The sequence below is a fragment of the Pungitius pungitius genome, chromosome 10 (assembly GCF_949316345.1).
Source record: "Pungitius pungitius chromosome 10, fPunPun2.1, whole genome shotgun sequence".
Classification (NCBI taxonomy): domain Eukaryota; kingdom Metazoa; phylum Chordata; class Actinopteri; order Perciformes; family Gasterosteidae; genus Pungitius; species Pungitius pungitius.
In genome coordinates this window covers 20,066,192-20,091,807 of record NC_084909.1, presented here as the reverse complement: position 1 = coordinate 20,091,807, position 25,616 = coordinate 20,066,192, and the positions used below count along the sequence as shown (strand labels likewise).

The 25,616-nt window shown below is 43.7% G+C and overlaps 1 protein-coding gene across 4 annotated transcripts; it reads left to right on the top strand.

The window, feature by feature from the left end:
• Positions 1–106: 106 nt before the first annotated feature.
• On the top strand, positions 107–25,351 carry calcrla (calcitonin receptor-like a). 4 transcript variants are annotated; one of them, XM_037487745.2, is made up of 13 exons: positions 107–309; positions 16,914–17,012; positions 17,671–17,824; positions 17,936–18,046; positions 18,618–18,730; positions 19,271–19,362; positions 19,455–19,581; positions 19,770–19,923; positions 20,060–20,120; positions 20,517–20,583; positions 20,988–21,206; positions 21,567–21,608; positions 22,477–25,351. In XM_037487745.2, exons 2-13 carry the CDS (start codon positions 16,938–16,940, stop codon positions 22,696–22,698), a joined length of 1,437 nt encoding a protein of 478 aa, XP_037343642.2. In that variant the 5' UTR covers positions 107–309; positions 16,914–16,937; the 3' UTR covers positions 22,699–25,351. The 4 variants fall into 4 exon arrangements, with proteins under 4 accessions (XP_037343642.2, XP_062421051.1, XP_037343644.2 ...); XM_062565067.1 differs by lacking the exon at positions 107–309 and adding an exon at positions 418–439; XM_037487747.2 differs by lacking the exon at positions 107–309 and adding an exon at positions 489–607.
• Positions 25,352–25,616: the final 265 nt, after the last annotated feature.

The window sequence follows — 25,616 nt, the reverse complement described above, 5'->3', positions numbered from 1 at the left end:
CCGTAAAAAAAAAGAAAAAAAACACACCCCATCCCCGGCTGCGGGCCCCAGTGTGACGTCACAGGAAGTAGTGGGTTGCCTTCCAACGTCACGCTGACAGCCGCCCGGGCGGCGCTCATTGAGCCCCGCGGGTCCGCAGCGTTTGGTGCTCTGCGTCGGAGACAGAAGACACAAGTCCCGGAGAGACAGAGAGACACACAGACACAGAGACACACAGAGACAGAGACAGAGAGGGACAGAGACAGACAGAGAGACCTCCAACAACCTCGAACATCCTGCGCTGCTCTTGGATTTGGTTTCAATCCTCCGGTAAGAAGCACCGACCCTGCGGCGTGAACTGTGTGCGCGCCGCCGTCTTTACTGACGTGTTTTTTGGGTGATGTGAGCAGAGGGTGGGTGTCGGATGAGCGGATCCACAGCAGGGTGCACGGAGCCATTGGTGAGGTGGTGTGTGTGTGTGCGTGCGTGCGCGTGAGCGGAGACGTAACCGTACGTCTGCATGTGCATTTGATAGAATATGCATCACCTAAGCCTCACCGTGGATGTGATGCAAGAATACAAAGTGAGACGCAGTATCCCTGCCGCCGGCTTGGTGAGGTAACACGAGGTAATGAGGTGTCCTCACCTCCTTACATCTGCTTTGTGGAGCTTCTGATTGCAAGTGAGGCTTTACGCACGCGGACACCAGCCACAGTTCTGTATGGACACGCGTTCATTCCAACCACATCGGTACAGTTAAGTGCAAATGATAGTGATGGCTTAACCGTACACGCACGGATTGCTCTCGTACAAGCTGCTAGATTTAGCATCCATGGGGAGATTAAGTAATCAATGATAAGGACACACGCGCGAGCTATTGTTTGAACTGGAATGCGTCGGTGATTCATCTCCATTCATCAGCGCAGCGGCCACTGGTTGATAAATCATCTGCATGGTTACGTAAGAGGCAGATTTGGACATGCTGGAAGTTAGTGGGCTGGACAGTGCAAAAAAGAACAGAAAAAGATGGTGATGATGGTGATGATGGCGTGTAGGAGGAGGGTATTGATGCTGCTGTTTGATTAGGAACTTGTCTATTGATGAATGGGAATCAGACTCATCCAGTCTACAGTTTGTGCTGCTGCCTTTAAACGTTTCAAAGGATTTTCATGTTTATAACTCAATGAGACTAATTTTTATTTAAAAAGAAAACTGTTGGGTGCAAAATGTGACCAATGGTTCCTCAAGTTCACAAGGAAAATGAATTCATGTTTATTGGCTGGCTATTTGGGTGAAATTGACTTTTATTTACTCAATATTTGAGAGAAATGAATTTACATGTACTGAATATTTATTTGAAATGGGTTTATATTTAATGATTGTTTGGGTGAAATTGAGTGTTATATACTACTAATCTTGGTCAAATTGAATATTATTTACTGAATAAAATAAGTTATATCAACTCACATTCTAGCACATTGTTAGTTAATTCAACCCATTGCTATCGTCCTTCTGGACTTAAATGAATCTATTCAATAACATACCTGTCACTTTGTTGCCACAATTGTTCTATGTCTAATTGACTCAATACATGTGTGTAACAGTAAACTAAACTTAACAAACAGATCATCAAGCATAAGTACAGCAGGTGAACATTTATTTGTGCAAATTTCTATAATGTACAGGAAAAGCTGCATTAAATGAGCATGGTTTATATACATTTGAACAACACAAATAAAGTAGCATTAATACTAGATAGCAAAACTAAACTCCAGAAAAATAAGAGCCAAACCTAAACTTCTCAATGTGAATCTTAAAAATGTAACTAACAAGCATTGAACAAACAGTAACCACATTTGAGAGTTCTAACAGTAACAACAATTCCATTTTTTTTCTCCATGGGTCTATTTTCTTAAGATAGTGTCTAGATTGTTAGGCTGCTTTACAGTCCAGCTCCAAGGAAACTTTCTGGAACACCTTAAATGTGTTGAAGTTTCTTTGAGTGTGCAGGATTGACTGCATACGCAACCCAACCAGCAGAGAGCAAGCCTTTGGAAAGTCCCTCAGGGCAGTCAAGTCAGAATCTTTAGTCGGTCCAACGTGGCGCTGACGTCTGGACGCTCTTTCGTGGCCGTCTTGTTCCTGCAGATTGTCATCTTTTGTACTGCAAGGTCCCGTGAAAGTCTTCACCAGCATCCTGAATTAGCAAGAAGATGAGAGCATTACGCACTATACATCCAAAAGATGAACATCTACCAAATTACTTCTACGTTCACAAATATCTTATTCTACATTTACAGGCTGGTCATATGTCAACTAATCTCTATGATAGTATAGGCTCATTCCTGGAGCTCTAAGTCATCCACTCCAATTCAACTATGTTAAAGGACTCTTGGCTGCTTTATCAAAGGCTCTTAATTCAGTCAGTTGGTGTAATCAGATGGAGATGGCAAGCATTTAGTAAGTCTCCGTTTTTTGCAGTAGTATTAAAAAAAATCCGTCATAGAATACACCAAAGGACAATGATTATTTACATACATCTGAATTATTATCAATGAAACTCGTAAAAAAATTTTACTCAAGCAAAATTTAATAAAATGTAATGAACAAATACACAAAATGTATTAAATTCAGCTCAATGTAATTCAAAACTATACATTTTTATTATGCAACGGTTACTAATATTTATTTAGTAGACATTAATTAACGCCAATCCCAGTTTTTACAGTGAAAGACGTTTTCCTCGGAAACATTCAACAATCAAACACCAAACCGTCATCGGCACTTTGGGGGTGTGGGTCTGCTTTGATTGACAGCAGCTTGCCATCAGTGCATTGCGTTTCAATTCTGATGGGTGACATTTATCTTACACTATAAACAAGGGGGAAGAAAACAATATAGACACAAGGATGTATGTTCACATCGTGTGGGAAACTGCACCTTAGTAGAAACTTTTGGAGGCCTTTTAAAGTGAAGCGTTCAACTGTAATCTGTATCACTGTGGATGTCTCACCACAGCTTTACTTCTCTCACATAGAATGAAAGTCCCTTAAACAAAATGTTGCCAGTGGATAAATTCCAACATTCTAACATGCTATTGTAATGAATAAGTTGTTAATGGTGTATTTCTTTAGTTGACTGCCCATGCATGTCAGCCAGTGCCGACCCTTTGGACAGCTGCCAGCTGGCAGCGCCGTCAGATGAGTCTGTGCGGCCCCGTTCCTCCGGGGGCTAAATACCCGAGCTCACTCTGCAGCGAGAACGTCTATCAAACCCCCCCGAAACCTGGTGCTGTGTATTTACTGCCCGGAGTCCAGTGGGGACAAAGGTATGGGCCTCATAGCTCTCAGAGCCCTCTGCCTTCTGCAGAAAGGCCATTGGACCCTACGGTTGACTTTAGGATTTCCTTTTTCTGCAGTCAATGAAGCAAAGGAGATGATTTTCTTTCCACCCCCCCTATTTAGGATAATTTGTTGTAATCATGTAATACGTTTATATTCTTTCAGTAATTGCATGCGTTTACTTGCTGTTATGTTGTGAGCAGTCCAACTTCTCACACACAGCGCTGGCAGCGCCGCTCAATTCCCAGTCACAAGACTAATGGCTGTTCTCCTAAAACCTAACCTCTCATAAATCACTGAGGAACGCTGGACTTCTGCAGCCTGCGTCTCATCGATTTACCTCCTGTGAGAGCTCTCCCATGGGACGTCCCAACGCCAATTCCACATCCTTCCAGATGCTTTTGTTGTCCAATAAACCTCTTCAAGTTGAGCGTTCATTGGGATTTTTTAAGCCCCGGATCAAATCGGCAGCCCAAGTGTACATCTCATGCTTTTCCCTGTCCGAATAGATCGCATTACACCAAAGCACAATGATGCCCACATGCACCAGGCTCAGGGCCTCGGCTTCTGGATTCAGTTTCGGGGATGTGAAACCTTTTGAGGTACATTTTTCCGCTCATACATTATAGAGGGTCTTTTTTTTTTGCTCTCCAGTTTAATTTCAGTGCACAAAGTGCCCGATGAGAACTGTGACATGCTAATGTCTTTGGAAGCAGCGTTGGGGGCACTGCGTCTGTGTGCAGAGGCTGGAAGTGCGAGCCACAGAGGAAAGAGGCTTTTCGGTTGCTAAGCGTGTAGCGTATTTGTGTGAGGCGACGCGTTCCTGATTCACTACCTGGATGCTCCAGCGTGGAGGAAACCGTCGCTCCGTTTTTTGTCACAAATTGAACCCGCGGTACTGAATAATTCTTTCTGCCAGAAAGGTACCGGGGAGTACAAACCTGCTAGGATCCTCTTTTTAAACCAAGTTCCTGTGAGCTGTGCCCAAAAACCAATTGGTTTCAATGGTTTCTAAAAAACCCAAATTAGTGAGATCCTTTTTTTTTTTAAACCACATCGTGTTATTGTCACAAGTGGGCTGGATGAACATGGCCTTGGGAGATATGTCAGTGAAACCAAAAACCTCAACCACACAGTTATTTTTGGAACCTCCCAAGCTCGTATTACAATATATCAGATTGTTGTTTCAATGCATTGTTATTACACTCATTTCAACATAGAATTACAGCTAACGGTAATAGGCCTATATTTACTTTTTAAAGTCCTTCCAAACTGTAGATCAGGTGTCCTACACCCTCCTGAGAAAAAGTCAGTTAAATGCTTTGATTCTCAACAGCATTGGCACACAATAGACTTTCAGCCAACTGGGTTCCTACTCAACAACTAATTCCGTGGGTTTTTGTCAGTTCTCACAGCCGTCTAATGGAAAGATAGGGCCTTATCTGCACTTCAGCTGTCTACTCAGGCGCTTTCTCTCACCCTTTCACGACCCAAAGCTGCCAGCCACTAATGTCACTCTCGGGGCTAGTCGCCTAATTAGCTAGTGCGTCGCAGCGAGTTAAACACATCAAAACAATTACGGTAAATGCAGCTAGTGGTGTTTCGTATTCTTACATATCAACAATCCCACCTGCAGACCTTGTCTTACCATTTAATTGGCACTTGTATCATGGCTGTTACTATATGTTGGCATAGCTGGTTATTATAAACAGTTTCCCCAATATAGATTTTTCCAATGGGCCATATATAAACTTTCAGGCTATTTTCACAGTATCTCACTCTCGGAAGCAGTTAAATGTTTTTTGTAATACAAACCCAAGGCCTACAGAGCAACTGGAGCCTGTTAGTAATGCAGTGGCTCCCCTGGAGGTCAAGTCTTGGGCCAGCACCGAGCACATGGAGGATATGCCTTTGGGAGTTATTTTTATCATGGGAATACCAGAAAAGATCCACACACACAGACCCACAGTGTTAGTGTGCTAATGCTAATATTTGTGTAATACAACTTTTCAAAGCCTAAAAGATGTTACTTCTGCTCCTCTATGTTAGTGTGTGAACAAAGAAGAGAAGAACCGGGTTGGTGGAAGCCAGTGAAGGGGATCCGGATGGCGATTGGGAGCTCAGTGACAGTGTTTACCTGAGGGGGAGCTTTTGGTTGGGCGCTACGCTTCCGAGGCGAACAGCGCTCAGTTGTAACAGCTGTATGAGCACAGTGTAGAGCGGCGGCCATTAGCCAGCCTCACGTGCACTAACATGCACCAAAAGCACTGACGGCCGGCTCGGGTTACAACAAACACTAAGGGAACACTTGTTTTTGTCCGTACACTCGGAATATCATATATACTCGGAATATCATATATACGCCTTTAAACTTTAAGGGCAGTTTTAGGCCTTAAAATCCTATTCACTTGTATACAGATTTGAAGATTTTCAAAAAAACTCTGGCTTGAAAGTAAAATCTGTCAACAGCAGTTAGAATGCAGAGATATCCAACAGGAAAGGACAAAAACCAAGACAGCATAAACTGTTGTGTAAAGCTGTCAGCCTGTCAGAGCACTTAAAGCACTCTACACAGAACTCTAGTGACCTGTGAAAATGTGGCTCCATGTAAGTGGAAAGAATTGGGAGGAATTAGCTACACTTTCCCACCAGACTGTAGTATATGCCTTAGGGGAAACAGTGAGCACATGCTTAGCTGGATAGGCGATTTTAAACACAGCCTGGAAGCCTTATAGCCGTGGTCTTCATTTGCATTTAGACCAAGGAGAATCACTAGCAGCCATGCAGGTGAAATGTACCACGCAGCCTGGTTTATTTATAACCCGGGTATTTGCAGTATACTTTCCTCTGCGTAGACTACAGATCTGTGGAATAAGATCCCAGTCTATGGTCAGAAGTGTAGTACTCTTAACTTCTTTTAAAGGACACCAAAGACAACCGTGGTGTTTATCTTGTTCAAAAGATGATGAAACGGTATTGAAGGCTCTTCAGTGGCAGAGGGAAAAATAAATGTTATCTTTTTTTTGCCTGTCGACATGCAGAAGTGCAGCTGTTGGATTTGGAACTACACTGTTTTGTTGAAGCTAGATGAGTATATTGATTTGTATATTGTCAGTAAGCTTTACTTCAGTACATATGCCACAATGTACAAAACATACATTTCTGAAATGACATTAGAGTGCAAACGGACCCATTAAGTTCAGCAGCTGATCTTTGGTGTACTCTCCCCTGAGATTGGTACCCATTCTTACATCTAACTCTCAGCAAGAAAGCAAATGAGTGCATATTCCAAAAAGCGTTAAATGAATGCAGAATAAAAATAAACCAGCCCATGGTTTAGCTTTACTGGGACTGTTTTTGATTAATTTGGGTGAAGAAACCGGACTCGCAGCAGGTGTCTTCAGTTAGTGATGTTAAGTAGTCACAGCAGACACCATAACAGTGCATCCATCCGTCACCTAGACACCATAACAGTGCATCCATCAGTCACCTAGACACCATAACAGTGCATCCATCAGTCAGCTAGACACCATAACAGTGCATCCATCAGTCAGCTAGACACCATAACAGTGCATCCATCAGTCATCCAGACGCAAATAAAGTGCATCCATCAGTAACCCAGACACAATAACACTGTATCCATCAGTAACCCAGACACAATAACACTGCATCCATCAGTCACCCAGACGCAATACCGGTGCATCCATCAGTCACCCAGACGCAGTAAAAGTGCATCCATCAGTCACCCAGACGCAATACCGGTGCATCCATCAGTCACCCAGACGCAGTAAAAGTGCATCCATCAGTAACCCAGACACAATAACACTGTATCCATCAGTAACCCAGACACAATAACACTGCATCCATCAGTCACCCAGACGCAATACCGGTGCATCCATCAGTCACCCAGACGCAGTAAAAGTGCATCCATCAGTCACCCAGACGCAATACCGGTGCATCCATCAGTCACCCAGACGCAGTAAAAGTGCATCCATCAGTAACCCAGACACAATAACACTGTATCCATCAGTAACCCAGACACAATAACACTGCATCCATCAGTCACCCAGACGCAATACCGGTGCATCCATCAGTAACCCAGACGCAGTCAAAGTGCATCCATCAGTAACCCAGACGCAGTAAAAGTGCATCCATCAGTAACCCAGACGCAGTCAAAGTGCATCCATCAGTAACCCAGACGCAGTAAAAGTGCATCCATCAGTAACCCAGACACAATAACACTGCATCCATCAGTAACCCAGACAAAATAACACTGCATCCATCAGTCACGCAGACGGAGTAAAAGTGCATCCATCAGTCACCCAGACGCAATAACACTGCATCCATCAGTAACCCAGGGACAATAACGGTGCATTCATCAGTAACCCAGACGCAGTAAAAGTGCATCCATCAGTAACCCAGACAAAATAACACTGCATCCATCAGTCACGCAGACGCAGTAAAAGTGCATCCATCAGTCACCCAGACACAATACCGGTGCATCCATCAGTAACCCAGACACAATAACACTGCATCCATCAGTAACCCAGGGACAATAACGGTGCATCCATCAGTCACCCAGACACAGTAAAAGTGCATCCATCGGTAACCCAGACGCAATACCGGTGCATCCATCAGTAACCCAGAAACAATAACACTGCATCTATCAGTAACCCAGACAAAATAACACTGCATCCATCAGTCACGCAGACGCAGTCAAAGTGCATCCATCAGTCACCCAGACGCAATACCGGTGCATCCATCAGTAACCCAGACACAATAACACTGCATCTATTAGTAACCTAGACACAATAACACTGCATCCATCAGTAACCCAGACACAATACCGGTGCATCCATCAGTAACCCAGACACAACAACACTGCATCCATCAGTAACCCAGACACAATAACGGTGAATCCATCAGTAACCCAGACGCAATGAATGTGCATCCATCAGTCACCCAGACACACGAACGGTGCGTCCATCACTAACCCAGACGCAGTAAAAGTGCATCTATCAGTAACCCAGACGCAATACCGGTGCATCCATCAGTAACCCAGACACAATAACACTGCATCCATTAGTAACCTAGACACAATAACACTGCATCCATTAGTAACCCCGACACAATAACACTGCATCCATCAGTCACCCAGACGCAGTAAAAGTGCATCCATCAGTAACCCAGACGCAATACCGGTGCATCCATCAGTAACCCCGACACAATAACACTGCATCCATAAGTAACCCAGATGCAATACCGGTGCATCCATCAGTCACCCAGACGCAGTAAAAGTGCATCCATCAGTAACCCAGACGCAATACCGGTGCATCCATCAGTAACCCCGACAAAATAACACTGCATCCATCAGTCACCCAGACGCAGTCAAAGTGCATCCATCAGTCACCCAGACGCAGTAAAAGTGCATCCATCAGTCACCCAGACGCAGTAAAAGTGCATCCATCAGTCACCCAGACGCAATAACGGTGCATCCATCAGTCACCCAGACGCAGTAAAAGTGCATCCTTCAGTCACCCAGACGCAGTAAAAGTGCATCCTTCAGTCACCCAGACGCAGTAAAAGTGCATCCATCAGTCACCCAGACGCAGTAAAAGTACATCCATCAGTCACCCAGACGCAGTAAAAGTGCATCCATCAGTCACCCAGACGCAATAACGGTGCATCCATCAGTCACCCAGACGCAGTAAAAGTGCATCCTTCAGTCACCCAGACACAATAACACTGTATCCATCAGTAACCCAGACACAATAACACTGCATCCATCAGTCACCCAGACGCAATACCGGTGCATCCATCAGTCACCCAGACGCAATAACTGTGCATCCATCAGTCACCCAGACGCAGTAAAAGTGCATCCATCAGTAACCCAGAGGCAATACCAGTGCATCCATCAGTAACCCAGACACAATAACACTGCATCCATCAGTAACCCAGACACAATAACACTGCATCCATCAGTCACGCAGACGCAGTAAAAGTGCATCCATCAGTCACCCAGACGCAATACCGGTGCATCCATCAGTCACCCAGACGCAGTAAAAGTGCATCCATCAGTAACCCAGACGCAATACAGGTGCATCCATCAGTAACCCAGACGCAATACCGGTGCATCCATCAGTAACCCAGACACAGTAAAAGTGCATCCATCAGTCACCCAGACACAATACCGGTGCATCCATCAGTAACCCAGACACAGTAAAAGTGCATCCATCAGTCACCCAGACGCAATACCGGTGCATCCATCAGTAACCCAGACACAATGAATGTGCATCCATCAGTAACCCAGACACAATAACACTGCATCCATCAGTAACCCAGACAAAATAACACTGCATCCATCAGTCACGCAGACGCAGTAAAAGTGCATCCATCAGTCACCCAGACGCAATACCGGTGCATCCATCAGTAACCCAGACGCAATACCGGTGCATCCATCAGTAACCCAGACACAGTAAAAGTGCATCCATCAGTCACCCAGACACAATACCGGTGCATCCATCAGTAACCCAGACACAGTAAAAGTGCATCCATCAGTCACCCAGACGCAATACCGGTGCATCCATCAGTAACCCAGACACAATGAATGTGCATCCATCAGTAACCCAGACACAATAACACTGCATCCATCAGTAACCCAGACAAAATAACACTGCATCCATCAGTCACGCAGACGCAGTAAAAGTGCATCCATCAGTCACCCAGACGCAATACCGGTGCATCCATCAGCTACCCAGACGCATTAAAAGTGCATCCATCAGTAACCCAGACGCAATACCGGTGCATCCATCAGCTACCCAGACGCATTAAAAGTGCATCCATCAGTAACCCAGACGCAATACCGGTGCATCCATCAGTAACCCAGACGCAGTCAGAGTGCATCCATTAGTCACCCAGACGCAATACCGGTGCATCCATCAGTCTATCGAACACATTACGGTGCATCCATCAGTAACCTACACACAATAACGTTGCATCCATCAGTCTATCTAACACAATAACGGTGCATCCATCAGTAACCTACACACAATAACGGTGCATCCATCAGTAACCCAGATACAAAAACAGTGCATTTCAAAACGTATTTTTTGCTCATTCAGTGTTGACATAATTTCGACTCGATTTCACTTATGTCTCTGCTCTACATGTTAACTTTATGAATCAATAGCCCTTGACATTAGAACACGTGGTTAACCTCATGGGTTGGTTTAAGACACGACTTGTGATGTAATGTAAGCTAGGTGATGGTGGCGTAGCTACAACTAACTTGGATATCATGTCCCCAGAGTGCTGGTCCTGTGTTGAGTAGACCTCTCCATGTAAATACCACTGCTGTTCCTCCGGGATCCAAGAATGACTCAAAGGTAGCTCAGGGTCTGCTGAGTCTCATCCAGAAGCAAGGATTGCCTTGTGTGGTATTTGATGCCCTGTGAGAGGAACAATAACTTTCCACACATTGACTAATTCGGTACTCGTCCGCGGGCCGTTTCTGTTATCGTTACCGTTTTTGTTATCATTTGATTTTCGCTGTGTTCTGTTCTGTAACTGGAAATAGAATGTGTGCAACAGAATTCTGGAATATTCCTAATTCCCTGTGCTGCATCAGCTGACCTCTCCCGTACTGCCCGAAGCCTTGAATGACCCATATGATGATCCAACAATTTTAAATCCCAGCCTCTCAAACTATATATTTTTATTTCCTGTTAACCGATGTTTACCGTTAACATGGCAAGAGAGAGCGTGTGTTTACGTGGTACTCAAAGACACTTTAAAGTAAAACCAGCACAGATACAGCACAAACAGATAAACAATAAAACCAACAGATAAACCAGGAATAATAAATGCAATCAGAAACAATAAAAAACAGTTACTATCGGGTGTCAATGAACAAACGGCTGGGTAAAGCTTAATAATTTTAATTCATTTAAATTGCTAATAATAGCTTGTTTGCTAGGTACGAAGCTGCTGACGCTTATGAAAAAAAACGCTAGCTAGCATTAGTTAAAGTCACTTATGAAAAACGCTAGCTACCGTTAGCTAAAGTCACTCATGAAAAACGCTAGCTAGCTTTAGCTAACGTCACTTGTGAAAAATGTATTAGTTTCAAATCGGTATAATAGAGGTAATGAGTGTCCCGGACAAGCCTCAATGTGGAGCCGTGAAGAGGTGTATTTTGATTAGTGATTAGAATGTGTCACCATCACTATGCTAGCTGGAAGGCTAGTTTGGCAGTTTGGCTAACATTAGCTGTGTAAACGACCACAGTGTTAATCTAAAGCAATCCAATCCAATGTGTGACATGAAATGACTTGTCTGAGATGGAAATACATAACGTTACCTCTTTACGGGGCTTTCTTCCCCTACTGCTGCTTTTCTTCGTCCCTTTGCACCGGAGGGTTGTGACCGTTGCTGGAGCTTGATCCGAATGCGCCCGTTGACTTCCAACACGCAACTATAAGCTCCGCTGCGCGTGACCGTTGCCCGTTGCAAGGCAACGGGTGACGCGCAGCGGAGCTTATGGATGCGTGGTTGCAAACACGTATAACATTTCAACATATGGCGGGCGCGCCATGTTCATTTGTTTTAATCATGGTTTCATTTAACCTGGGTTTTATTCGGTTAATCAATGTTGTTGGGTGAAAGATGTGTAATGCTAGAGGGCGCCCCCCACCAATTTGGCGCCCGAGGCGGTCCCCTCTAGGCAGGCTCGGCCCTGTGTTAACGCAAACACCATTGCGTGCACCGGTCTGGGTGGACGGAGAGTTAAGGAGGGCTTTTTATGGAACAAAGAGGTCTCCTCCCACACATCTGTGTAGGATTGTTATTGTTTTCCTCGACATCTGGTGGTCCCGCGAGGTTTGCATGAGGCCCGCTCACATGTCCAAGGTTGGGAAAGAGCGGCTTAGATGTTGAACTTTAAACGTGATCAGTTTTCTGTTCAGTCACATGAGAGAAATTATTTAAATGCTCAGCTGATGAGGAATTGTCCACTATGGCGATGTCTGTCACTTTGTCAACTTAACTCAAAATAATAATAAATACGTAAATGATCATTAATGTATTACATCTTTTAATTGTAGATACAAAACCCTACCATTGGAAAGTGCCCTTGGTCATTAGTTACACCAAGTTATATTAAATGAATTGTTCATTAACAAGAAGTTTCCCACAAACACACTTACTTGTTAGTAAAAGGTTTGTGACACAGTATGAAGCAGTGCTCATGAATTGATTTATTAAAAGAAGATTTAAAATTTGCAAAAGAATTCCATGTTTTCAAAGGAGGACAAGACATCTGATTTCATGCAAAATGCACATGTGGGCTTTAATGATGCCCAGGTTGTTCCCATTTGCCTGACTGTGTCTTTGACACACATCGGGGCCCAGAAGGGCAAAGCGGCCCATTGGTGTGTCAGTAAGCCCACAGGTACGCCGCTTTACGAGGGGACCGTATTTGGTCTTGTTGATTGAAACGGGGAGTTCAAAGAGGGGACCTAGTTTCCACGACCATCTTTAAAGCATCTACTCCTGTTGCTTACATTTACGTGGCCGGTATCTACTGAAGACAGCTACGGCTTTTCATTGTGCTCAAAAAGTGACAGAAATAAACAGGGGGAGGCCAAACTGTGTGGAGGCCGAGCCCATTACTTCCACTCTGTCTTTGTTAGGCTCACTCACAAAAAGGTAGAACATTTGATCACATGAGCAGGAATAAATAACACATGGATTATAATAAGCATACATGGACAGAGAGGAGTTTTGCTGTCGGTTGTCAGCATTTCATGAAGTTAAAGGCACGTGTCATCATGCTTGGTACCGTTTGAACGCGAGTTTCATCATCAACAAATGAAAGAGGAACTTTCCAAGATCTCATTCTCTTTCCATTCCTTCACCAGCTGTAGATTGCAGGTACTTAAGTTTTCTATCTGCTCAACAACTCAGTGTGAGAGCAACTTCTTTTTTTAGGCATTGGAACATTTTCAACACAAACTTAATGAACACTAGTGATAGATGTATTTAATTCATTAATTCATTTCTGAGGCATCATTATAGAAGGATGAACCACTCAGTGGTGTGAACAAATTAACCCATTGAAGTGAACATTTTTCCATATTTTCTAAATATACTGTATGTGATGTGTTATGACATGTTTGTATATGTAACCGGAGGAACCAATACATTAACTTCTTTTTGAAATACAATACTATAAGCTCTATTCCCATGCTTACATGAATCTAACTGCTTGAGCCAGAGGTGTCCCGACTCCCACTGTTCATCCAAATGATGGAAGACTTCTGGGTCTTTTAAATCCGATCGAGAGCACAACTCCCCCGTTTCCTGTTTTTCTTCCTACAGCTACTTCCAGTGACCAGTTTGGTGTTTGGCTTTCATAGACTGATAACAGTATCAAGCCACCGGGCCGTGTTTGTTTTTTGCCTTCCTCACCACGTGCTGCTCGGTGCACCGCAGAGACGGAGGGATCAGTTGGGATTGTCTTGGCTTTTGGTGAAAGGGAAAATATGAGAATTAAATTGGAGGAAGAGGGGCCCTACACCACAGCTATTATTGGATTATGGAATGTGTTCCCCGAGGCAACTGCTGTATGTATATATATATATATATACACACACACACCGTGTGAAACGGTGAGAAGCCAACGTTGAGTTTTTAATGTAACTATTTTTTTTGCTTTAGTGGGAAGTAAAACTGAAAATGTGAATAAACGGTCGAGAAGATAAACAGGAGAATATTCCCATATTAAGTGCCTCTGCATGAATGGACTTCATCAGTTCCCAAGGTTCCTGCCCTCATTACTTAAACCCATTTCCAGCTATAGAATATCGCTGTTATTGCCCCTCTCCGGCCTAATGGACATCCGAATGCCACCGAGAGGAACTCGGAGTATGAGGCGCCAAAAGGATGTTTCCAGCATGACGTCCCTGCGGGGGCTGCGGGGGCAGCGGGGGCTGGATGAGCTGTGGCACTAGGCGAGAAGACGACAGCTGTTATGCACGGCCTGTTTTTCCAGGTATCTCTGTGCGTGCTGGCAGATGCAGGTGATGTCAGCGCTTGTGCAAAGAGTACATGACCAACCACTTCTGCGAAACACTCTGGAGGTACTACAGATAATAGTTGTCCACCCACCGGTTTGCGGTTGGATGGAGTTGACCCACACAGATCAATAATCAAGTGTTGAACCTCCGTACAGGTTTGCGCTGAAATTAGCAAAGGGCTGCATGAAGTGTTTGTTTCTTTATCATGGCATCATTCATTCTCGTCTTTATATGAACTCTATAACACTTCTGCTGTGTCTATTGTTGATCCGCTTTGTGGTAAAACAGTAATATTTAGAGTAGACATGTTTTAATTTGTATGACGAGTCGTTACACTCTGAGATATTGAAATAATATTTGACTTCGGAAAACAATTCTCAATCACAGTTGGAGGTGATCCTTCTGCCTAAGAGACTGACTAGTTTGAAGATGGGAAAGACAGATGTTTTATTTTAGTGTCTGACCTTTTCCACACAGTGTCCTATGAATATTATAGTTTTCTTTTTCTTTCAGGTCATAAAGGTCCAACCCCTCCTGTTAGTCTCATACATTTTAAAATAGTGGAATCCTCCTGTCCAACAATGACATGATGAGACAGATGTTTGTCTTACCATTCGTGGAGAGCTTAATAGAATATTAATGTTACTACGGACAAAAACATTTATATGATAAGACTATATGTCAGTTCGCTGGTTTTGGAGATCTGCTTTCCCCTTTTTACCAGAAATATTTGAATACAACTTTGAAAAAGCTACAGGGAAATAGGATTATTTCCTACGGCTTTCTGTACCTGAACTGAATGTTGCATGTAAACAAATCAAATTGAAACCACATTCATCAGTTATACCTAGAGTAATGTGGTTGGAAGAACCAAAACAGCTCTTTGAAAAGTGGTCTCTGAGGATTTGAATGAGGTAATTAAAACTTTAAATTCTCATAACTAATCATCAACTAGCTATAAACAACCTTTAAGCATTCTTCAATCTGCGCTCAGTGTGGCCGTCTCCCAGGATCCTCCGTATCAGTCGGCTAATGTATAAACGTCCTGCGCCAACAAACAGCTGTGTGTGTGTGTGTGTGTGCGACAGAGCAGCTGATCTTTTCCTGTCTGTTTCTAATTTGCACATCACCATATTGTTTTTGGTGTAAAAGAAGGCCCCCCCCTCCCCTCCCTCCCCCGGGGGTCATGGGCTCTTAACTGTGAGCAGACGCGAGGAGGCACTGGGCCAGTCCCTGTGGAGACAGAGCTGCTGGGGGGACTTGTAAGAATCAACTGGGTCAAATCCCCCAGTCGGCAGCCCCCCCGCTTTGCCTCTTTTGTAATTGTGTTGCAAGACTGTACGAGATGTGTTTTGGCGACCAAACAATGGGCTTAAAGCAAAGCTCAAGCTGCATTATTATTGCGAAACTACTTGAACATTTTTACCCTGATAATTCCATTTTGGGGGAGGAGGAGCGTGGCACGCTTCGGCGATCCTCTGACCCGTCCACTGTCGCTCCCACTTGTCTTGAATGTACTGTGAATCTCAAACCACACACTCGGCTGCGTGTGTCGTTGCAGAAACATCCGTCCTCAGAACGGTCTCTGCTTTCATCCACGTGAAGCTGAAAGGCTCCACACCGAAATCGGATTCTCCCTCCACTATTCTGCCCTTCAGCCCCTTACGATAACAAACAGTGTACACTACAGGATTTTCCAAACTTAAAGTAATTGGTCACATGGGATTATTTCGAGAGACTGCACACTGTGATTCTTCCTCCCGAAAAGTGCAGCAAGACATTTCTGCAAAAAGACAACTTGATTCGTCATCAGTTCTGGATAAACCAGTATGCTCAGGCCCTGAGTCGGCATCTTGCACTTCTACTGACTTCCTGTTGCAGAGTTTGTCTATTTGTTCCAATCTGCCAAATTTAATTTGACCTGAGACGCTGGAAGTACAATTCATGACCCTCTGGAGTATGAAATACATCATTCAATTTCCCTTCTTACAGATGTAAAGCTCCTCATTTACTTTACATGTATCCGGCTGCAGGGTTTCTCTCTGTCCCTCCCATCCCTTCCGTCTCTTGTTGGTTCTGCACTGGTGGAAGCAATGAACCTGTGATTTGCATCAGGTATTTTAACAGTGCTTACTGATTACACTTGGCTTGTGCTGTGATACATTTGCGGCAAAGAAAACCTGACGAATCTTGACAGAAAGAGCTGTTGTCATTGCAGACGTCTTTGATACTTGCACATAAGCTGTAGCAGGCTTAAACTACGTGAAGCTACCCGCTGTTTAGAAAAGCCGATTTGTCCACCTGGGGGAGGTTTCAAATTCAATACATTATTTCATCTGCTATGCAGCATTGAGTTTTAGTGGTCTGCGCCTTTGCTGCAAGCCACTTTCTGGGATTTTGCATTGATGAGACTTAAATACATAAATAAAATGTGTCACCCACCCTCTAACCAGTGCTGATAAGGGGTGTTGTGAAGTGGCTTTAATGCCTGTGCTCCCTATTTTATTCTCCTTTCCAGATCTGCAGCGGTTAAATCCTCAACATGGCCGAATGGAAGATGGAAAACATCGTGAGGAGTGCGATGGTGGTCCTCATCGTCCTGTGTGATATGACAACGGTACGAGCAGTCGGCAGACAACTGCTGAGAACACACAAACACCACCTTGTATCATACGCCCAACATGCTGAGGGTTAAAGTACCTTTACACTACTTTCTGTTGGAATGTATTCAAACCATTTTCCAGTTAATAATGTTTTTATTTGAATGATAATGATAATAGTAATCGTAACAATAGTAAATAATAATGATAATTAATTCTAAAACATTACATTTTTGGAGACATTTATTGTAAATTGGGATCCGTATTCCTCAAAGGAAATACTGTAACTTCATGTCTGGATTAACTTGACCTTTTGATTTATTTATATTAGTTTTAGTTTATGTTTAAGGATTAAAGCAGGTTAGTATCTGCTGTGGGATAAATAGGGCTGGACATATCTTTGGCAATACTTGTCATATTTTCCATGCAGCGAAATGGGATTTAATGGAAGCTTGTGTATGTTGGACTCTCTCTCCTGGCGTTCTGAATAGAATATTATGGACTGTCCCACATTTCAAATTGGGTCCAGACCTATGCTTGCACGCAATGTCACTTTTTTCTGGAAGGAAGCTCATAGACTGCTGTGTTGTCTTCATTAATGTGTCTTAAGTGGGAACTATTTGGTCTAATATCCTTTTGAAAAGATTCATTCACCAAGTCTCAGCTTCCGTGCAGATATTTGTGAAGGCCAGCCCGGAGGCCAATGAGACCCAGCAGCAGCATCCAACCAACGTCTACCATGACATAGGAACCACCAGGAACAAGATAGTCACGGCACAGTTTGAGTGCTATCAAAAGATAATGATGGACGATGCCGAAGACAGACAAGGTAGCTCGTCTCATGTCACTGGACAGTGATAATGTTCCTGAGCTAAATGATTAGAATAAAATCTGTTATTTATTGCTGATCTGTGTGAAATGTGCTTTCGCGTGGACTTAGAGCCCATGTGTAATCGCACTTGGGATGGCTGGCTGTGTTGGGACGACACCTCGGCCGGTGTGAACTCCGAGCAGAACTGCCCCGACTACTTCCACGATTTTGATCCCTCAGGTAATAATCTGTGTCTTACAGTAGGTCTGAAGGTCCATTAGCGCCAAGCATGTTCTTCTCTAGCAGTTTAGTCAGAAGACAGAAATAATAGTCTATATTGAATGCAGCCGAGAGGGATATTCAGACTCTTACTATGGAGCCGTTGAAAGGTATCTGGCATCGTAGCGAGTATGAAGCGTTTCTCATTCTAACCTTGAACACGTGACTCCAGCCCCCCCGCGGCCCTCTAAGGACAAGTGGACCTTTTCTTCAACCTAACCACTCGTTTCACAGCATTAACCACTACCTTTCAACTGCTCCAACAAAGTAGAAAAAGAAAAAAACGTGATTGATTAATAGTGTCTCGGTATGTGAAGTTTTTGTATAAACATACATTTGTTTGAATTGCTGGACGATATTGAAGTGAAAGGTGCTGCAGGCCCTGTAGTCGCTGATGTAGCTCCATGCATCAATGTTTCAAACGTAGCCTTAGGTTCCTCCTCTGCTTAATAATACCAATAAATAGCAGCCCACAGGATATTAGTAACTCAGAGGTATGTCTTCACATCTTTGCATCTTTATTTACCTGCAGAGATGGTTATGAAGATCTGCACAGACAGCGGCCATTGGTTCCTGCATCCGGAGAGCAATCGAACATGGACCAACTACACCCGCTGCAATGAACACACCAACGAAAGCAGAGTGGTGGGTCGGACCCAAATGCATAGAGAATAAAAGCGAGTGGGTTTAGTACCGACCTCTTAATAGATCTGTTGGCATTTTATTGTCGATTTGTGGTAATAAGAGGACCAGAAAAACCATGAATCAATGGAGACAAGCATTTCCTCCGGCTTTCCCTGGAAATTACACTGGCCATTTATTCTCATAACACATACGGTTTCCGGATGGAGACGTAATGGTGCAGCTTTGAGAAAGGTGAAGGCATCGAATAATCAGCATTCATCATGTGGAGGCTATAATCATTCAATCATGGGACGGCACTAGATGAAAGGATGAGAGCTCCTCCTGATGAAGATCCAAAACCAACATTCGTCAGTAACTATTGATATTTAATAAACTCAAATGACCGTTTAACATAATTGCGATTTCTTCATTACATAAATGACTTAAGGAGTAAAGGATATGAGTCTTTTTAAACACCACATTAATGTGTCGTCTCACAATGTAGCAGCCATTAGGAGATCCACATAATCTAATCTGTGGCGTTTTTCTTTTTCCATCCAGACTGCGATGAATCTTTTCTACTTGGCTCTCATAGGACATGGCCTGTCACTGACCTCCCTCTTCATCTCCCTCGGGATATTCTTCCATTTCAAGTGAGTCAACAAACCTCATGTTTCCGCCCCCCGTAGTGACGGATGGGTCCTACCGCCTGCACCACTCAAGTCGCCCTCTTGTCTACTTGCAGGAGTTTAAGTTGCCAAAGGATCACGCTTCACAAAAACCTCTTCTTCTCCTTTGTCCTGAACTCTGTGATCACCATCATTTGGTTGACAGCGGTTGCAAACAACCAGGAGCTGGTGCAGAGGAATCCAGTGAGTCTGTCAATCCGGTTTTAGTTTTTATTATTCTTGCCATGACGTAATATATTTGTAGTGATTTCATTTGAGCCGTTCCTTTGGAGATGCGTAATCCTAAAAGCTGCCTTTCCGTTCATCTAAATGAATCTGTCCTGCACGGGGAAGCAGCCACGTTGATCATGTGTGCGTTTCTCACTCCGTAGACGAGCTGTAAAGTGTCCCAGTTCGTTCACCTGTACCTGTTTGGATGCAATTACTTCTGGATGCTGTGCGAGGGCATCTACCTGCACACCCTCATCGTGGTGGCTGTGTTTGCTGAGAAGCAGCACCTGATGTGGTACTACCTTCTAGGCTGGGGTGAGTCATACAGAGGTCCATCATGACTCGCCTTACAAACCTTCTAACTGGTCTTGTGATTGCAAGGCTAAGGGGACCAGTCTGTCCATTATTAGCATTAATCACCTGAAACCTTTTACTGGTATTTATTTTGCAGGCTTCCCTCTCATTCCGGCCTGCATACATGCCGTCGCTCGAAGTTACTACTACAACGACAAGTAAGCATTTAAGTGCCGTATCTACTAGAGCTTGTAATTATATTGGTAGTAAACGAATGCCATAAAATTAATGAAATAATCCTGACTTTCATATAATATAGGAGGAAATAATCACGCCTAGAAATGTGTCTAAAACGAGGGATTCAGCTGGTTTGGGCAAATGAATCCCACAGGCCCTTTTACAGCATATTCCTAAAATACAGACTGTTTGATGTTGCAAATGTCAACAAATCATTCAACCTTGCTGAAAGCCTCTTTAATCAATCCCCCCATTAAGCTGCTGACGCTAATTCCCTTCTCATTAAGCCCATTGATCTGCATCATGGGTCAGCTGTCATGTGACTCTGATTCTATCGCGTTAATGAATCTCTGCTGTTCTTCTCTTCTCCACTGAAGCTGTTGGATAAGCTCCAAAACGTCGCTGCTCTACATCATCCACGGCCCCATCTGTGCAGCTCTTTTGGTGAGACGCTTCGCTCCCCCCCCCCCTTGGTCACAATAATATCTCATGTTCCTCTCGTAAACTGTTGCCGTTGCGCAATGAACAGAAATAACAACAACAAGTGTATCTAAGCGCTCTGAGCGGATCTGAGCGTGTGGGGGGTCTGAAAACAGGACGTGTTTGCCAACATGTGTTTAACCCCCCGTGAGGATCCACACAGCTCCTTTCTAGGAATCCACCTCATCAGCTGGTCCCTCAGCACTTGCACAGCACTCAATGTTCAAGGCTTGAACAAAGATTTCTGCAGTATTTTTGGCCCAAAACGGTTTCATCTTTGATTTGTCTTGAACATTTTAGAAAAGAGTCTCTACCCTCAATTCCATGCTGATTTACTGAGAAACTCTCCGTCCTGCTACCCCCCCCAGGTCAACTTGTTCTTCCTACTAAACATTGTGCGAGTGCTCATCACCAAGCTGAAGGTGACCCACCAAGCGGAGTCCAGTCTCTACATGAAAGCCGTGAGGGCCACCCTCATCCTGGTGCCCCTCCTGGGGATCCAGTACATCCTGCTGCCCTACAAGCCGGAGGGACGCGTGTCCTTCGAGATATACGAGTACATCATGCACATACTGATGCATTACCAGGTGAGCTGGTGGGGTCACATGTTTTTGGCTCCCCCCTCAAACGCCAGAGGTATTTATTTCACTGAAATGAACCGTTGCCTGGACGTGACTTTGATTCGTTGCTGCTGGCCTCTGAGCAGCCTTTGTTTATGTTGTAGTGCAGGGAAGAACAGCAGGAAGGAAGCATGAATTATGTGAGGGGGATGAAATCAGTTGGATGTTTGGTGAGGTGTTATCTGATCGCACTGAGCTCTCCCAGCACAGGCATCGCTGGGACAACAAACTCATTCACGTTAATCTATCGGCTTCTTCTGCTTCACAGCACTGCCTAAAATCATCTGTCATCTGTCTTCTTCATGTGTGTCATTTTCTGAATTTCAGGGTCTGCTGGTGGCCACCATCTTCTGCTTTTTCAACGGAGAGGTAAGATTCCTATTTGCTTCCTCTGCACGACCCCCCAAACAGGAAGGTGGATGGGGGGGGGGGGGGGGGACTGAATCTGGTTTACTGTTGACCAACGACCAGAGAACACTGGTTGCAGTCGATTATTCAGGTCTTTGCTGAAGTGAACGAGCCACTGGATGCTGTTTACATTCCTGTTGGTTGAGTGGACCGTTATCGGATTACACTAAAGACATCAAGCTCATAAACAAATCAGCTGTTTCACTTAAGCCACGCGTCCAGTTTTTAATGTGAGGCGAACCCAGTCTGAGCTCATAAGGAAACAAAGTCCTTATGGCTTGGGATCAACCCTTTTAAAAGAGACATTTTGAGAAATACTACTGTTTGAGATTGACTGGATGCTATTGGCCTGCTAAAATATGACCCTAGTTAAGCACAGAAATGTGTAGCAGGGCACTAGCAACAATAAGCTGGCTCTTATTGGACAGTGACCATTCAGACCATTGAAGAGGGTCCATAAACTCCCTGGATGAAGACCTTTTTAAAGTGATCCCTGCATATTTTTGCCAATGCTGCTTCTTTCAGGCTGAATGCTATTAGTCATTTGATTGAGGTGAACGTACCGTTCCTTTCTGGTGCCATTTGTGGCAGCTTGTCATATAAACGATCTTTAAAACCAAAAGAGACCTCTATTGTAAAATGGTGCAAAACACCTTTCTCTTAGTGAGCTCCAGACATTTCTCAGATATTGTCCTGGACGCATCTCAAAGGCAAAGTGTGTGAAGTGCCGAGCCAAGTTTCACCCCATGTATACCGAGCCGGAGCTGGATACAACACACACAGACGTAAGCGGAACGATTAACGCGTGATTCGTCCTTCCTGCGGTCAGGTCCAAGCCGTTGTGAGGAGGCACTGGAACCAGTACCACATGCAGTTTGGGAGCAGCGTGGGAAACCACTCGGATGCCCTGCGCTCGGCGTCCTACACGGCGTCCTCCATCACGGAGGTGCAGGGCTGCTACAGCATCGACTGCCACACGGAACACATGAACGGAAAAGGCTTCCACGACGCCGACGGCTCCATCCTAAAGTCAGACAGCCCCTTCGCCTGACCCCCCCACCCCGTTCCCGCAGCATGTTTGGAGCGCAGTGTCACCTCTTCCTCTTCTTGTGCGTGGTCTTCTCTCTGTGTCCCACCAACGAGGTCCTTCAGCACGGTGAGCTCCATGCAGCTGTTCCTCGGCCGCTTTGCTTTCTGCAATTTGACCCCGAACTGCCTCACGTGACCCAAGATGCATTCTGATCATCACAATAGTTGTGCGTTGCGACCTCGCTCAAATGGATGAGTATCAACTGCTTGCCTGTAAAACCAAGAAATCCTTGCTCGCCCCATTTATTTTATTTTTTATTTTTTAAATAGAATTAGAAGATATCTATTAGGCGCATAACATTGTATTACTATATCTTTCACATGTTGGACTTTATTTATCTGAACATATAATTGTTTATTGAATGAAAAAGTAATAAATACCAGACAGTATTTATTGTTAACATTATACATGTTTTAAAAACAGTTGAATATGACTTGTTGCCAGCTTCCTGTAAGAGTTCTATGTAGTTCTCGTTTGTTTCAGTGTATTAATGCAGATGTTTACCGACCCTGAGCTGTCTCATGCTAATGTTTGAGTGTGTTCAAGTGATCCTGAGTGACCTGTGTATCCTGTAAACCACATGATCGGTTGTAATGTCACTTTTTAAACGTGTCATTGTCACACAAAAACATCCTTAAATCAGATGAGTCCAATATTCACTCATTACACTTGAATGTAACTGAACTTAGAAAACTTGGCTTTCAACTAATACGCATTACATTCCCCTTCACTGTTCCCTTTAACTTTACTCCTGAGGTTTTTTAGCTATAAAACCAACAAATCATTCAGCGTACATGTTTGAATGGTAAAGAGTAGTTTGTGTGTATATATATATATATATATTTATAGTGCACAATCCCCTTAAAAGCATTTAGGCAACAAAACTACTTGGTCAGGCTTAGCTAAAGATCGTGGTTTGGATTCAAACAAATAGAGAAACAGGGTTACAAAAGTACAAAAGTCAGGTGACAAATAAGTAAATGTTAAAATAATTTGGAGGTGGCAGAACTAAGTACGGAAGTAGCATGATGAATAAGTCCAGCAGCCTCCTGGCTCATTCATTCATCCCAATGGCTTACTTTTGCAAATTGACATTCCGTCACCTGACCTGTCTCTCAATACAATGCAATCATTTTTTTGAGAACAGCCTCACATGCATGTGAGCATTGTGTTAAAAGAACGATCTGACAAAGTGCTGAGCTGTCCTTCGAGGCATAACAACCAAAAGACACAAAGGGAATAATGACGGCGTGAAGGAGAATTCTAGCTGTGCGTTGATGTCTCCTCTCATGAGAGATGTGCAGCAGACATTCCTGAAATGCACTTGCACCTAATCGATTGGCCGATGCAGTGTGCACCCAGATGTTGCAGGATTTTATTACAGCAAATGGTGAGCCTTGGCGGGGCGAGTTGACCTCGTCGAAATAATAGTTTTTGTAGTGCTGATGTCAGTCTGAGCACACGCCTTATTCAGAGGGGATCGTATTATCAGGTCTCACCAGCGCTGCAACAAAACCTTCTCTGTAGAGCATTTAGCTGAAGTAGGCTGTGAATATGAACTATTTTTGTAAATCTATCTTGTCTGAGAAGAGGGGAAACTGAACATATAAGAGTGTGTGTGCATGCATGATTTATATATAGAGTATTTATGAGAACCTTATGCTCTGACGCATCTCCAACCGCGAGGCGTCCGTCTTCATGTGACAGTGTGGGAAGTTGTTTGTTCGAGCTGCACCTTTTAAAAAGGGAGCGTTGCAACAAGCTGCTCTGTCCGTGTGTCCATCTTATTTGTCACCATCCTCGGTCCCTTTTCTATTTGGCCTGTATTTGAAAGTGAAGAAAGAACAGTATCACTGCCTTCTGTGGGAGTTGATTCACTTCCTGTGACACAATTTTGTAATTATCTTTTGTTTTTGTCAATATCCTCGTCATTGAGAGGACTGTGGTGACCTAGAGTCACACTGCATTAGAATCCACACACAACAGGTAAAGATACGTCATTGTTCTTGTTTGATAATATTCGAGGCTTCATTTCTCACTTTCTATGCAACGGGTGTAATTATCAGCATGCAGTTTATTCTTTTTTTTAAAGTCAGATCTGCAGGACAGTTTCTCCATTTAATCACAAACTTTACAAATAATATTTCTGGCTTTCACAACTCTAATTTGCAGCAAGCAATTCATGTACAATGAAGCCTCCTTGACCCAAGCCATTTGTTGTAAAGTGACGTCAACAATTTAATCCCAACTTCTGGCAAATGTATTAACTCCTTTATGTATTATTTTGGCTGAGTACTAGTATTTTATGTGTTATATAATTTCATTTGGCTATCAAAAGTCCCCTGTGTTATATGCAGCTTTTTTTTGGTGACATTATGTAAAGTTCAACAGAAGCATTTTAATGTACTGTATTTAACTTTTGGCAGTGCTCACACGTTGACTCCTCACTGTTACACTTATACATGCATATGTATATATGTATAGGTACAAGCTGTCTTTTTTTTATAATTTCACTGAATTAGACAACGTTGCTATTATGTGTGTATCTGCATACTAATACAGTATAGCACAGCACCCGGACTCTGCTTTGGTTTGTCTGCGTTGAGAGACTTTACTGCACAATGTTGCTCCACACACACTGTTATATGTGGGTATGTTTTTATTTGGGGTCAAGTGTGAACGTTGCAATCCTCTGCTTTCTGCATTCTCACTTCTCAATTATATGTCGAGGGAAACGTCTTTTCTCCCAGGTTTAAAACACTTGATTATGTTTTTTTCTGTTGGAACAGAAAAGACCAACCAAACTACATCCTTCACATGATTACACATAAGCTGGGGTTAGGGTGAAGGTGGATGGAAGCGGGTAAAAATCAAGTATC

Bases quoted from the DNA above. Each gene is read 5' to 3' on its own strand.
- calcrla (XM_037487745.2), top strand. From the start codon at position 16,938: ATGGCCGAATGGAAGATGGAAAACATCGTGAGGAGTGCGATGGTGGTC. The intron at 17,013-17,670 runs GTACGAGCAGTC...GCTTCCGTGCAG, and splicing joins TCCTGTGTGATATGACAACG to ATATTTGTGAAGGCCAGCCC. The intron at 20,121-20,516 runs GTAAGCATTTAA...TCTCCACTGAAG, and splicing joins AGTTACTACTACAACGACAA to CTGTTGGATAAGCTCCAAAA.